The following is a 14,428-nucleotide window of genomic DNA, read 5'->3' as shown; positions in this document are numbered from 1 at the left end:
GTAAGGCACCGGGTGCCCGTCGCGGCCCTTCGGTTTGGGTCGTGACACTTATGAGATGTTTTCCTTCCTATACCATATATGAAACTTTATTACCAAATATGTGCATAGTATCTAAATTACCCGCCTAGTCCACATTTTTCCTACAATTTCTGTACCATTCGTTTATTATGAATTAATAGGGCAGAATCTTTCCTTAATAACGCGCGAAAAATCAGGAAAGAATCTTGAGATTGATTTATTCTACATTAAATTCAAGTTTTGAAACGGAAAGGAGATTTCGCATCTACGTAATTTACTCTTAAACTACAATTCAAAAATTTTTTAAAAAAAAAAGTACGAACAACTTCAACAAACTGAATTCAAATTGTAGAATTCAAATCTTCGAGATTCAACAACTCAAAAGTCAAAATTGCTATATTCTGTTCTTCGTCGTTTTCAGAAATCAAATTGGCTATCATATATCTGTTCTTCATCTTTTTTTCTCTCAATCTAGAAATCCAAAAAAACGAAAAAATTTAGATTAATACATCAACAACAACACACAATCATGTCCAAGATTTAGAGATTTTGAAGTTGATGCCATTGTGGTAGATGAGAATGCAATCTACAGTATTCTGATTTCTACAATTGCAGAACAACTATCGATTGATACTTCAGAAAAAAATGTAGAAATCAAATACATGGTGAACGACAATTGTCCCCCAATGGAGATTAGGAATGATATGGGGGTTCGTGTGTATATGGAGACCAAAAAGGAGAATAAAAACTTAGGTTCATATCCCTTATGTATAAGTGTACGAGATTTCAATATGGAATTGGCAATCACCAACGATAACACAAGTGCATGTTTGTATAGTTCGAAATTGCATAGAATTATGGTTTTACGGTATTATCTACAAAATTACTACATTTGCCTACAATTAAACTACAAATCAGTTTAATGAAAGAATAAAGCAATTTTATTTTCAAAATTATCTACAAAGTTACTACATTTATACGACAAATAAACTACAATCTATGATTAGAAATTGTTGATTTCAAAATGTTGTCTTTAAATCAATTATCTACAAAGATGCTACAAATTGCAACAGTTATAGTACAATTTAACTACAATGTCTGACATCCTAAAATTGATGACTACAAATTTTTTACTATATCTACAAATTATCTATAAAGATTCTACAAAATTATAACACTGTTTATCTTTATTTTGATGCAGGTTCGTCTGGATCCCTAAACACTGGGCTAGGATCACACAAAGTGTGGAATCTAAGCACCCCATAATCCACATTATGTGGGGCAAAATAATGTCCATTCTGCACAAAATGATAAATTATTTCACATTAGTAAACTGCATATAAATGAAGCATTAATCTACATATTATCTACATATAACTACACAATCACTACACAAATAGCTAAAAACTCAGGAAGAAAAAATACATACAAATCTGCTACAAAAAAATAAGCCTACCCACACATATAACTACAAAACACTACAAGACATCTATAGATATAAACATTATCTACAAAAATGCAGGAATAAAAAAGTAACTACAGCTCTGTTTCAAAATTTAAAAGCTAACGACAATATAACTACAAAACGACTACAAAATAACTATAATTATAAACTGTAGAAAATCACACCTACAAATAATCTACAAAATTAAGACAGTTGTTTGCCGCCTGGTGTAGCACTTCCTCCAGCATCTACATCGTGCATTTGCTTTGTTCTCATCTCGGCACGGATTTGTCTAGGAGATGAACTGTGAGTAGTAGGTTCCATTGCATGTGTAGATTTTACTTGTTTTGGTGGTGATTTTGGTGTTAAAACACCCAAATCGAAAGAGGGGATATCACCTACTATAGATTTTTTAGGTATTTTTTTGGGGAGATTTGATGTTCTTCATGGTTTAACTTCAACTTGACTAAAGATGGGAACGAATTTTGTAGAATGATAACTTCAATATTTGGTGAATTTAAATGGAGAATAATGAAGAACGTGGGTAGCTTTTGTTCTGTAAAGAAGAAAACAGACGCTAAACGTGGGGGAGTGAAGGGTAAAGGTAAAACGTGGTGGTGGTGGTGGTGGGGGGGGGGGGAGGGGAGTTAGGAGAGAGAAAGTGAGGAATTAGTACTGAAAAAAAAAAACGAAAATGCTTTAATTAAGGAGTAGAAAATATCACATTAATTATAACCTTAATTAGATATGGTATAGAAATGGTAATTTGGTATACTAAATGTAATTTACTCAAACCTTAAACATGTAGGGTAAAAAGGTTTTCTAAGTAGGATAAGAATGTAAAAATTCCATTTCTTATTGGTGTTTTTACCTCTAAACTAAACGTCACCTGACGTCTTCACCATGGTACAGAACAACTATATGCCATTGTGATTACAGGTAACGCTCATCTTGGCGATTGTCAAACTAAAGTGCAATACAAAAGCACATTAGAAATTCATTAGCAAAAGCTAAGTAAATAGCTCCGGATTTACAACCTAGATGACTTGTCTTATTTGTTGATATCGACAGTTTAGTTTAGATCCAGCATGTTAATCAAATGTTGCTTTTTCTTTGTAGGAGTTTGTCAACATAATCAAAATCACTTGTAATACCCTTGTGAACTTGTCTATACCGTAAGGGTGAGAATTCCACCGATTACCTGCTACCTCCCACCCACACAAGTAACAAGTAACTCTTCCCACCAAGATCTAAAATAATCACCTTTGTCTATGCTAGGGAGTTGAAACCTGATCTCTGAGGTCTGCATCTACCTCACTAATCACTAAGCCCCACCATTTGGTGCAAAAAGACATTCACCACTCAACAATCAAAGTGCAATAGCAATTGATCATGGCTCATCGAAGCATGTCACACATCGGGTTGAGGCAAAAAAAGTATCAGATAAAAATTCGTATTATGCTGCCATATCCTTCACCGTAAGCATAATAGAAATTACTTTTTGACCCACTAAAATATTCTGCTCAACAGAGGAAAGCCAAGGAGCCAGCTCCAGTCATACGTAGATTGGAGAAGGATCTATGTAGACCACAGAATAGCACGTACCATATTTGACATGGGGTCACCCAATAACAAAACATATACCACAAGACTAGAGGGGCCAAGGATTGCATTTGCAAGCAGGTAACAATTTTAAGTTCAACCACAAGTACAGATCTCATTGGATTTACAGCTATCATTCCCACATTACGCCACAGGCAGGCAAACACCCACCACCCAAATAAAATTGGTAAGTTAGTGGACTGGAAAGAATATTACATCGCAATGTTGCCACAATTTTCTGCAATCTCTTGGTCTATAACCGAGACACACTAAATATAACCTACAAAATATAGAATATCCTGCAGACAGCATAAGCATATAAAAAAGAACTAGTTATAGACAGCAGAATTCTCAAATCCTGCAACAAAAGAATGCAACCAACTGCCATTTGCATTACCTAAAAACCTTTAGTCAACAGAGTCTGGACTCCACATGCTTCAGCTGATACAATCTTTTGAAAAAGCTTACTTCCATTTTGCCAAAAAAGGACTACAGCTGCGATGGGAACTCAGCAGATCCCAGAATCCTTGGTATCACCACCAAGAATCACAAGAAAATTTTAGATCCATATGGAGGGGTAATATCAGTTTGAAACAAAGATCCGATAGTGAAAAACAATCCTAAGGAACTAGTAAAGTTAGACCTCTCTATAACGGCATCGCTATATAACAACCGTTCACTATAAAAGCCAAGTTTTTTTGGAACGAATTTTCATGCTATGTTATAATATATGTTCTTTAACAACACTTCGCTACAACAACCAAAAAAATCTGGAACAAATGAGGCTGTTAAAGAGACGTTTGACTGTAATTAAGGAGACAAGCAAGCAGCAGCCGATCAAGAGAGAATCCCTGGAGAAGAGAGAACTTGAAATCACAGTCATGATTAGTTTGTCATTTCCTGAATTAGCCTAACTTAAATTAATCAATGTTAAGCTGATCACTTTCACGTGAATTTAGACAATCTGTTCTCTTCTCTAAAGATACCATGCATACCAACAAGGTGTAAAAGCGCAAGGAAAATTCAAATTAATCAGTTAACTACATATTTGACCTTGACAAAGCCAGCCAGACACAAACTGTGTTCTAGTTTACTGTGCAGAGTCACAGAAACAATAAAATGAGAAGTGCAATAAGCCTATTGGAGCTTATATTTTCAAGGAACTAAAAAAGAAAAATCTGAGCATTCATCATCAAGCAACGCTTATAAGCCGGAAAGGAGTCCGCATACTTTTATAGAGTTCATGTCAAAGATAGACATTTAACTCTAAACATCTTGTTACAGGGAATGGCAACAAAACAAAACTAACAAGAGTGGGAAATATTGGATACTGTTTGAAAAAAGAACATGGGCAAGAGTTCAACCTTCCCACCAGAATAGTTGCTTCTGAAAAAGCCTTAGATACTCAAAATCCAATTAGTTGTAACAGACTGGTAACTTACACATCTTAAGTGACTCTCGTTTTGCTATGTGATAATAGACAATCTTCTACAGCTCCAGTATGCAACCACGTTGCAAATTTCAGAAGATAAACTATTGAGTACACACTTCAGTATGGTACCTCAAGTACTTGTTAGAAGTTTCTTACCTGCAAAGACTTCACTTACAGGCAAATGTACCGGACATGCCTATTACATCACTCTAATGCATGCTAATGTCTTCAAATCCTGAAACTTAAATGAAGGGAATGAAGACAGAGCAAGAACTAACAAGAGAATGGAAATTTTGGAACTGCTAGGAAACAAATAAAGGCCCGTTTGGAAGGAAAACCAGGTGAAAGAAGTCCTGGCCAACAACTTCGCATTGTTTTCATTCCAAAAGCCACCTGAATATCTGGAGATAACCACCCCTTTTCCAAGGAACCACCCCTTTTCCAAGGCTCATAGTTTATAAGACAGCCTCAGAAACTTAGATATCCAATAATTCGAAACTGGTAAGATGTACTCTGAGATAGACAACAATTCTGTACTATGAGGATTCATATTCCGAGACAGAAATTGGAAAATATCAACTAATTAAGATATCCAAGCCAAAACAATTTATATATATATATATATATATATATATGGCAATTTTTTTTTTGTGTGTGTGTGTGCGTGGGGGCGGGGGGACACATGCACTAACAGTTGTCCAGTAACCAAAGTGTCAAGAAGGTCGAGACTCAGCAGTGCTAAGAAACAAAACTTAACAAAGAGTACTTGAGGATAAGAGTTTACTGTAGTGTAGAGGTATGACAGGGAGGAGAGAGACCTGTGCTGAACAAATTATAGTTTCCAGCGACCAAAGCGCCAAAATGATCGTGAATGCACATAAAGAGTGATAGAGCTAATATATAAAGCAACAGGATCTATACAGGTAAGTTAAAATTCATTTCCAGGACAAACTCACAGTGAAGAATTAACCAACGTAATATACGGACTGAAATGAGACCAAACCAGGAAGAGGGGCAAGAAAGATACAAATAGAAAATGAGATCGACTCCCAGTGTTCAAACTCCTTCACAAAACTTTAAATTGCAGGGTTCATAATACTACAAAATATACTTGCCTAAGAAAAGTATTTATTGTTCAAGCTGTACAATCTTTAACCAATATGTAAATTACTCCCATCCTAGCTCATGAACTGCCTATGCTAATAATCACATACATTGATGGCAATGGATTTTGAAAATAGCCTCTCCAAACAAGGAGGAAAAGCCAGCCTGATAAGCACGAAACGGTATCGTCTATTTTCTCCATTAGTTAAAAATATAAGCAGGAAATTGCTGAAGGCACATTAAGGGTATCTCATGGCACCCAGAAAAGTTACCAACCAAACTTTGGTGCCTCAAGAAACAGTTCGCCCATAACAGACAGATGCAAGGTAAAGATTTTTTGCCCATTTCTCCTGCAGCGAGCAAAATCAATGGTTAACTCTGTAAACAGGAGGCCAAAAAAATGAGAGAATGACAAAAGGAGTGGATCGTGTCAAGAAAAGCATAATTAATTAAATAAACAACCTTGACATGAGTGCTAGGAAAAGCAGAAGTACGAAGTGTCTCTTGTGTTTCATCTGCAGGTTTCCTTCTTGGAACACTTAGAACAAGAGCAGCTTGATCCCATGTGGCTGCAGTCGATGTGATCCTATAACCAGCATCCCATCTCCTATGGATCCCTTCACTAGGATAGAGAAAATCTAATTCCACGACCTGCAAATTATATAAATCATAAATATACCCAACTCCAAATTTGAAGAAAATAGCAAGTGACCCTATAAATAAATAAAATAAAAAGAAAATCCATAATAAAAACCTGATCAGAGAACCCAGCCCCACGAGACATAACAATTGCCCATCTACTTCCTGCAGTTGCCATGGCGGTGACATAAAACCCCTCTTTCCATTTTTTGTTTATCCACTTGAATGGAAATGACTCGCTGACTTTGTATGATTGCTGCAGATACTGGGTACCTGACATATTACCAACAAAACTAGGTTTAGTCTGCTCTAATTCACAGATTATGGTGCAAAACATGTATAGCATGTTATCAGAGATACACTAACCCTTTGACATGATAACTAATGAGCTCCCATTATTAGCTCCTGCTATCGCACTAATATAATAATTCTTCTCCCATTGCTCCATAATCCATTCCTACGTTTAAACATAAACAGAGGGAATTAGCTAAAGCCTGAAGGAGTAAACTGAATTATGCATAGGTTTACTATAGGTATAGCACATTAGACATGCAAATATGCAACATAATTCAATTTGAACATGCTTCAAGATTAACCACTCTTTGGGACATGAGAGACCTTGTGAAGAAAAAGAGGTGACAGTTCATAAACTTGGGCACTGAACCCAGTCCCCGCATCCATGATTAGGGCCCACAAGTTCGAACAAGATGCCACACTGCTGATAAATAGTCCGTCCTCATTTCCTTTCTCAATGTGCTGAGATAGCCTCATATCAGCAACGTTATAGTGATACCTGCAAGCCCAAACAGTGTCACTGCATTGTTCACAAGCTCAAATCAAAGATATTTAGGCCAAACTGTATATACCTTTGCTTCATTGGGCGACGAGCATTGTAAACACTGATCCATTGTGTCGCAGGCATTCCCATGCGAACCTTCTTCTTTGGCTGTTCATCATCATCTTCTTCCAATGTCAATCTTCCTCTTTTCTGCCCAACTTGGTATATAAGCTTTAGAAAATGAAAAACACGTTAGCAAAATTCTACTTCTGCTGCTGATTCGTCAACATATAGAGAAGCTTGCAATAAAGATACATGCAAAAAATACCTACCTTCTGTGCACCATCAGTGTTGATTGGCCTGATGTCCGGATTTGGACCTACTACTCCATCAAACAAGGAGATATATTTAGCATAGTTAGGCTCCTCGTCAAACTTCAAGTTCACAACATATTCCACAAACTGTCTAAACGGAGCAGGGCAGAAGCAGCAAAGAGTTGCTGGAGAAGTTGCCATCTTTTTCTTACAGACAAGGAAACCTTTGTTCTCGCCCTACACAAAAAAAATTGGTGTCAGCGCAAGGAGATATTTACAAGTAAAATGCCGCTATTGAGTTGAGAAAAATGAAAACCTGGTATCCCTGCCAAGGCAGCCGGCCTCGGAGAAGAAAGACGAGAGTGTAAGCCAGCGACTCTAAATCATCCCTCCGGCTTCCAGTCCTTCCAAGGTGAGCATGCACACTAGCATACCTTACAGTTCCTCTGAGGCAATGGTTCTCTTGATGGTCAGTGGCCACGGACACAAAACAAATGTAGCCAAACAAATAGAAGTACTGAATATTGTACCTAAAGACATCAGGCCGTTGATCATATTCCACATGTAAGCCAGTAGAAGTATCACGCCACCTTGTTGCTGGAGCATTCAAACAGGTAGATCAGCATGACCATATTATGCAGAATAGAGCATGATGAAGATTCCAAATCAAAAGACAAAATTCTTCTTTCTAATTTTAATTTACTCACCTAACCCAAGGTCAACAAGAAACAATTTTTTCTCATCAGGAGTTCCAGGAGTTCCAAGAAGAAAGTTTTCAGGCTTTACATCTCCATGCACATACCTTCAAAACAATATCAGTGAGACAAACCAATCAGGTCAATAAACACTGTTTACCTGTTGTGCCTCTTGTTTTTTGTTTTCTTTTCGAGGAGGTCGGAATAGACAGTGTAAGCCATAATGCCCAGAATTTGTAATCTATCTAAAGATAGAAAACAGCTTCCTATATGTAGTATGCAAGGAACTGTTGATCTAAGCATGACGTACTTACCCTCTGGAGTGCAATTTCTCGAGTATGGAAATTGCTTCAATGGCAATGCATGCTACCATTTCAATAGACATCCTAAATCAAAAACATAAAAACCAAAAGGCTGGCGTTGAGGTCCAAGGAACAGCAATATGTTTAAAGATAAGAATGTTCTATAATACTATATATAATAAATAAAGAAATAGATCTTACGCATGGGAATTATTGTTCCAAACATCCCACAAACTAGGACCAAGCATATCCATAACCTGCAATTTGATTACATGAATTCAGCAGTTCAAATGGAGATAGGAATCAACTGCAACTTGAAACGAATGATAAAATAACCACATTACACTGCAGATGACATACCATAATATAGTAATCACCTTGACGTCCCTTGTAATGTACACGTGGTATACCATGACTACCACCAAGGGCACTAGAAGCAACAGCAAAGGGCATCAACTATTAGAAAATCTTTTGTTACCAGATATCAATAATATAAGAAGACAAACAGAAGGAACAAGTGTTAAATGACCACATACTTGTAGACCTGCCACTCATAAGGTGGTCCATAGTTACAACCTTTGCTACTTCTGTGCTCGAATTTCAACGCAACCTAGAACCAGAAATGATAATTTCATCATATGCACTATTAAGAGAATCATCTTCAGCATACAACAAATAAAACAGTAAATAATAGGAAAAAGTAATGTAGTACCTCGAAAGCTCCTGGGCCAGTTCTTTCATGTGGGTTTGGTGGGTTTGCACGACGACCCACATACACTTGACCAAATCCTCCTTTACCAAGTTTCCTATCAATCCTATAAGCTGGTGATCCACCAACCTGGATCTATTGCATGCAAAAGGAAACAATGTTATACAACAATCAAATCAAATGTTCCAACGTAAAACCAGGGAGGAAGTGAACAGCTGGAAGAAAAACAGTATAATATCTCCATGTTGACAGGACTAGAGACCTAATAACCCCAGCAACCACAAACAAATATATCAGAACCGCAGTTAGTGAAGAATAACTAATAGAATAGAAAAATATATGTGTCTATTTGTGTGTGTGATGTCACAACCCAAACCAGGGGCCATTCCCTGCACTCAGTAGGCTAGACCCTACCAAAGCATCTCGACCCAGCCCATACTGAGCCTATCCTTCAATTCCCCCAAACAAACCCTCAAAAGAACAAATTCTCACTGAGAAAACTGACGATAAAATTCAAAGAAGGCAGAACAAACATAAGGTACAAACCAGTAATCTACGTAAGTGCAGTCCCAAATACACCCTAAAAAACTATCTTTCCACAGTAAACACAATATTACTGCAAAACTTCCTTCACCAATTGCAGATAGAAGTTCTATGCACTGATGGTGCAAAAAATAATTACACAATCAAGTCACTTTTAGATAATTACAGGTAAATCTCTTAACTAACATCAATTGATAACAACAACAACAACAACAATCCAGTAAAATCCCACGAGTGGGGTCTGGGGAGGGTAGTGTGTACGCAGACCTTACCCCTACCCGAAGGGGTAGAGAGGCTGTTTCCGAAAGACCCTCGGCTCAAGATAAAAATTCACTATCTTTACATTGTCAGTATATATAGCTTAAAATCCTTTTAAAAAGCTATAAACTAGAACTCGGGCCCAGAAATCTGCAACCTCGTGACTTGCAGAGTACAAACTGAAATCTACATGGTCAATTAATGGATATCTACAGGTAAGCCACCTTAAAATGTGGGATTTGTAATCATTAATATAAGACAGGACTGCTAAAATAGGTAAAGGTGACTTGATAGTGTAGATAAAAACTAATTTTTTTTTTAAAAAGCTATAAACTAGAATTCGGACCAATCTGCAATCTCATGAGTCCGTGACATGCAGAGTCCAGACTTAAAATTACATCCAAAAATACACAACACAATTATCTAACTTAAGAGACAAATTTGTTAAATGAAAACAGAGCATAAATAAAATATAATACCCTTTCAGGCAGTGGAGCAGTGCTGCCTTCATCCTCAGCAGCCAAATTCTTATCGCCGCCGCTTTGGCCGCCTCCACTATCATACTCATCCATCTGTTTTTCTCCTACTTCTTCCTCCTTCTCTACTTCTTTCTTCTCCTTATCCTCTTCACCGCCAGACGCTGTTTCCTTTACAGCATTCTCATCATCTACTGGTAAAATTACCTCTTTAACCTCCTCGTTATTTGTATTTTTCTTCGTCCTTCCTCCTACTACTCTATTTCCTGGTGCTCGCCTCTGTCTCGTAGTCCGTGCGACAGTCGCTCGCCTTGTAACTCTCTTGTTGTTGTTGTTGTTGTTGTTGTTGTTGTTAGGTTCTGGTTCGATCGGTCGACGGCCTCTGCGCACTCCACTACGCAGTTGAGGCATATCGATCATCCATCAACTTGACAAACCCCTAAATCGACCTTCATCAATCAGGCTGCCTTCGAACTTCTAGAATCTTCCACTACCTCACACCACCACCAACGGATCTTCGAGGTATAATCGGAATAACAGCAATTGAAGCTTTGGGAGATCTGTGGAGAGAGATGATGAAAACAATGGCTCCAAAACAACGTGCTTTGCCTCAAGAGAGACGACGAAAGTGATGAACAAAGAGAAGGAAAATTGTGGTTCTTCTCTTTGATTTTTGTAAATTTATTGCTCTTATAATTTTATTTTGTTTTCCTTTTCTTTAATTACTCTTTAATTTTATTATTCCAATTGGCCATAAGTTTTCTCCACTTTTTCCAAAAAAACAAATTGAAAATATTGTTCGGTTATAAAGATAATTTTTGAGGATTTTTTTAAGTTTTAAAAAGTAACTTAATTTCTTTTCAAGTAAAATACATGTGTAAAATATAATTTTAATTTTTAAATTATTTTTTCATCTTACCTTCAAAGAAATTTCAGCAAAATCTATATCCAAATACTAACTTAGTAGCTCAGTTAGTTGGCTACCTTAATTAGAAGGTAATTTTCTCCTTGTAATCCCCTCTCTCATTTACCTCCCCTATCCTTAATTTTTTTTTTTAAAATACAATGTATAGTTTGAATTAGCATATATTATAATTATTTTTAAAATCTATGATAGAAATTGTATAATAACTTATGTGCTTATAAAATTTTAAAAATTGTGGTTTTAATATGTGATAACATTTATATAGTTATAACTTTCATCAAAAAAAATATAAAATTAAGTATTATCAAATTTAAAAATATATCATTCCTTTTGTAATATAGTAAAAAGAAAAATATACTCCACAACTAAAAAGGAAGAAGTAATTAGTTTGTGTGCTCAAAGAGTTTATTATGTGGACCCATTGAGTTCTCATTAACCTCTATTTCTTATTCATTGAGTAAACTACTTGTGATGATCGGGGCTTTTGGTTTGTATTCTGTGGTGGGGTTATACGTGGCGGTTGGCAAATGAGAAAACCGCAAATTAGGATAATTTTTGTAGTTTATATAGTTAGAAGGACTAATTATGTACTTCAAATTTGTACTCTTTTGTCAACTAAACCTAAGTTTAACATGTAGAGCCTGTTTGGAAAGCCATTTAGGAAGTGAATTTGGGTGTAATTGAGTAGAATTACACAATTTGATAATTACTTCATCAATATGACATTGAGTATAATTGGAGAGCTGTAATTATACTCTCCAATTCTCAAGGGGAGATAAGAATTTTTGGTAATTATAAAGAATTTGTGGTAATTACACTGTGTAATTACAAGGTTACTTTTTAATTTTTATTTTTATTTATATTTATTTTCCTTATAACTTTGTATTTCCATTATTTTAATTTATCTTTATTTTTATTTTACTTTTACTTTTATTTTTTAATTTTAAAATATATTTTCTTTGTACATTATTTATTCTTTATTTCTCTACCTTTACTTCTTGTGTTTCCATGTAATTGATCGTATATTTTATTTCTTATTTATTTTCTTTATTTACCGTAACTGCGTTATTATTCTAGTTTTTCAAACTATACCTCCTAATATTAGAAATAATGAGTCATTAACAAACTTGGCATATAATGAGTGATGTCATTAAAGTACAATTTTGTTATTGAATGAGGTTATAAACTTATTAGGTTTCCTAATCTTAAGTTGTGGTGGAACTTATTTTTATGTTAAAGTTTTTTTTTGGGATTTTGAAACTGTGTTATATTTATGATTCTAATTTACTTGTTTTAGTAGTATTGACTTGTTATTTCATATTGCATGTTGTTCATATTTTAGTTAGAATTAATTAATTAGTTTTGTCAAATATTTGCATTATATTATGATATTATATTTATAAATATAAATTTATTTTATCAAATATGGATGTTCTTACAAAATATATGTTTTTAGTTTTTATAATTAATCAACCTAAATATTATTAATTTGGAAAATATTATCAATTATTTTTATACTATTAGTTATAAAAATATGATTGCTAATTAGTGTATATTCATGAAAAATATGCATTTTAAATACCAAATCTAATATCATTTATACTTATAAAAAATTATTATAGGTATGTATTTATTATATTAACTTTTAAGGTTCAATAATTACTTCATTTATAATTTAATTTAACGGTGTAATTACACTTGTGCAACTAAACGGTAAGCTTGTAATTACACTATAATTATGTTATGACAAACAAACAAGTTGTCGTAATTACTAGGTTGTGTAATTACTACCCTAATAATTACACCAATTTCAATTATCGGGTGGTTTTCCAAACAGACCCCTAGAATTTTTCGAAGTGAAATAGTGTAATATGAATAAACACACTCTTAAAATTCGTTAGAAACAGTAAATAAGCATTCTCTTGTTTGAACAAAATAGTAACTTGTCCAAAATTACTGTCCAAGTTCTTACGCAAATGTCTGTTTCCAAAATCACTATTTGGGTTTTATCCTTATTTTCAAAAACCTTGTGCAAACATAGCCCTTAAAAAAAATTACCCTTCTAGACAATCTTAGGCTTAGGTCTAATGTTTGTTCAAATATTGATCAATCTTACAAATAAAATATTAGATTGTCATCTTAAGTTTGCAATAACTTATAAAAATTTCAAATTGTCGCTAATGTTTCTCATAAGATTTTTAAATTGTTCCAAGTGAATCTTTAGATTATGGTTTAAAAAGTTCAGAAGTTACAAAGAAATTAAAAAATGGCCATCTCTAGACAACTGTCCCAAAAGGGACAATAACAAATTGTTCTGAAGTTCTTACAAAGTTAGTTATGTGAGACAAGAACTCTTATAAGAGTGTAAGTTTTTTTTTTAAACTCAAGAAAAATCACACAAGGAATGTAAATTGCACTAGGCAAGCCCTGTAAGACAAGCTCGACGCAGAAGACATTAAGGGGGATTGATCCCAGGTCATATGTATGGATGAATGCCCTCCAAACCAACTGGGCCAAGTATTTGGTTTTAAAATAAGAATATATTTGCAACTGCTTCATATTACAAGGGTATTTAGTGTAATTTACCCTAAATGTTACTCCATTGTACACAATAAGTAAGTAATATTACTAACGAACAACACTTGAATCCAAATAGAGTCGCTAATAAATGTTATTTTATACAATATACAATAACTAATTAATATTTTAATGAACAATAGTTAAATACAAAGGGAAGGCGATAGGAGTTTTATTGGAAGTTACTAGTAGTTGGACTTAATTAGTTTGTTAATCTAATTAGTTAGGACAAAAGTATAAATGCAAGAACTTAGATAGGTCATAGTTATTGTTCTGTAAGGTTGTATTTATCAGTTAGTTACTACAGTAATAAGGTAGTTGGAAAATTCCAAAAACACTGTCTTCTTCTTCTTCACGTCAAAGCTCTCTCTAATGGCAAGGGAAAAGGTTACACTGCCAAATAGAGGTTGTGCAAAAATAGAACATATTGGGAGCTCTTTTCTGTCAGCTTTTGATAAACTGAAAAATGTGCTTCATGTACCTGATTTTAAGTTCAACCTAATGTCAGTGTCCAAACTAACCAGAGATCTGAGTTGTGCTGCCATATTTTTATCTGAACTGTGTGTGTTTCAGGATCTTTACAATGGCAGGGTGAAGGCGATTGGTAAGGAA

General features: G+C 34.8%; 1 protein-coding gene and 1 long non-coding RNA gene across 2 annotated transcripts; both read right to left on the bottom strand.

Annotated features, from left to right (window-relative positions):
- Positions 1-3,159: 3,159 nt before the first annotated feature.
- Positions 3,160-5,116, bottom strand: LOC109213865. The gene is made up of 2 exons (XR_002066081.1): positions 3,462-5,116; positions 3,160-3,363 (listed from the first exon to the last, which is right to left on the bottom strand). It is a non-coding gene; the product is annotated as an uncharacterized LOC109213865 (long non-coding RNA).
- Positions 5,117-5,457: 341 nt separating this feature from the next.
- LOC109213864 (casein kinase 1-like protein HD16) lies at positions 5,458-11,001 on the bottom strand. Its single transcript, XM_019377703.1, has 16 exons — positions 10,318-11,001; positions 9,041-9,172; positions 8,865-8,938; positions 8,689-8,758; positions 8,530-8,585; positions 8,341-8,412; positions 8,039-8,133; positions 7,862-7,928; positions 7,648-7,777; positions 7,350-7,568; positions 7,106-7,248; positions 6,858-7,032; positions 6,606-6,696; positions 6,355-6,512; positions 6,063-6,251; positions 5,458-5,950 (listed from the first exon to the last, which is right to left on the bottom strand). The coding sequence occupies exons 1-16, from the start codon at positions 10,732-10,734 to the stop codon at positions 5,891-5,893; spliced, it is 2,148 nt and encodes a 715-aa protein (XP_019233248.1). The 5' UTR covers positions 10,735-11,001; the 3' UTR covers positions 5,458-5,890.
- Between the last annotated feature and the right edge of the window lie 3,427 nt (positions 11,002-14,428).

This window comes from Nicotiana attenuata, unplaced genomic scaffold, assembly GCF_001879085.1.
Source record: "Nicotiana attenuata strain UT unplaced genomic scaffold, NIATTr2, whole genome shotgun sequence".
Classification (NCBI taxonomy): domain Eukaryota; kingdom Viridiplantae; phylum Streptophyta; class Magnoliopsida; order Solanales; family Solanaceae; genus Nicotiana; species Nicotiana attenuata.
The sequence above is the reverse complement of the archived record's forward strand: the minus strand, read 5'-3'. Positions and strand labels throughout refer to the sequence as shown.

Bases quoted from the DNA above. Each gene is read 5' to 3' on its own strand.
- LOC109213864 (XM_019377703.1), bottom strand. From the start codon at position 10,734: ATGATCGATATGCCTCAACTGCGTAGTGGAGTGCGCAGAGGCCGTCGA. The intron at 7,929-8,038 runs GTGAGTAAATTA...TGAATGCTCCAG, and splicing joins TCTTGTTGACCTTGGGTTAG to CAACAAGGTGGCGTGATACT. The intron at 7,569-7,647 runs GTTTTCATTTTT...TTTTTTGTGTAG, and splicing joins TGCCTTGGCAGGGATACCAG to GGCGAGAACAAAGGTTTCCT.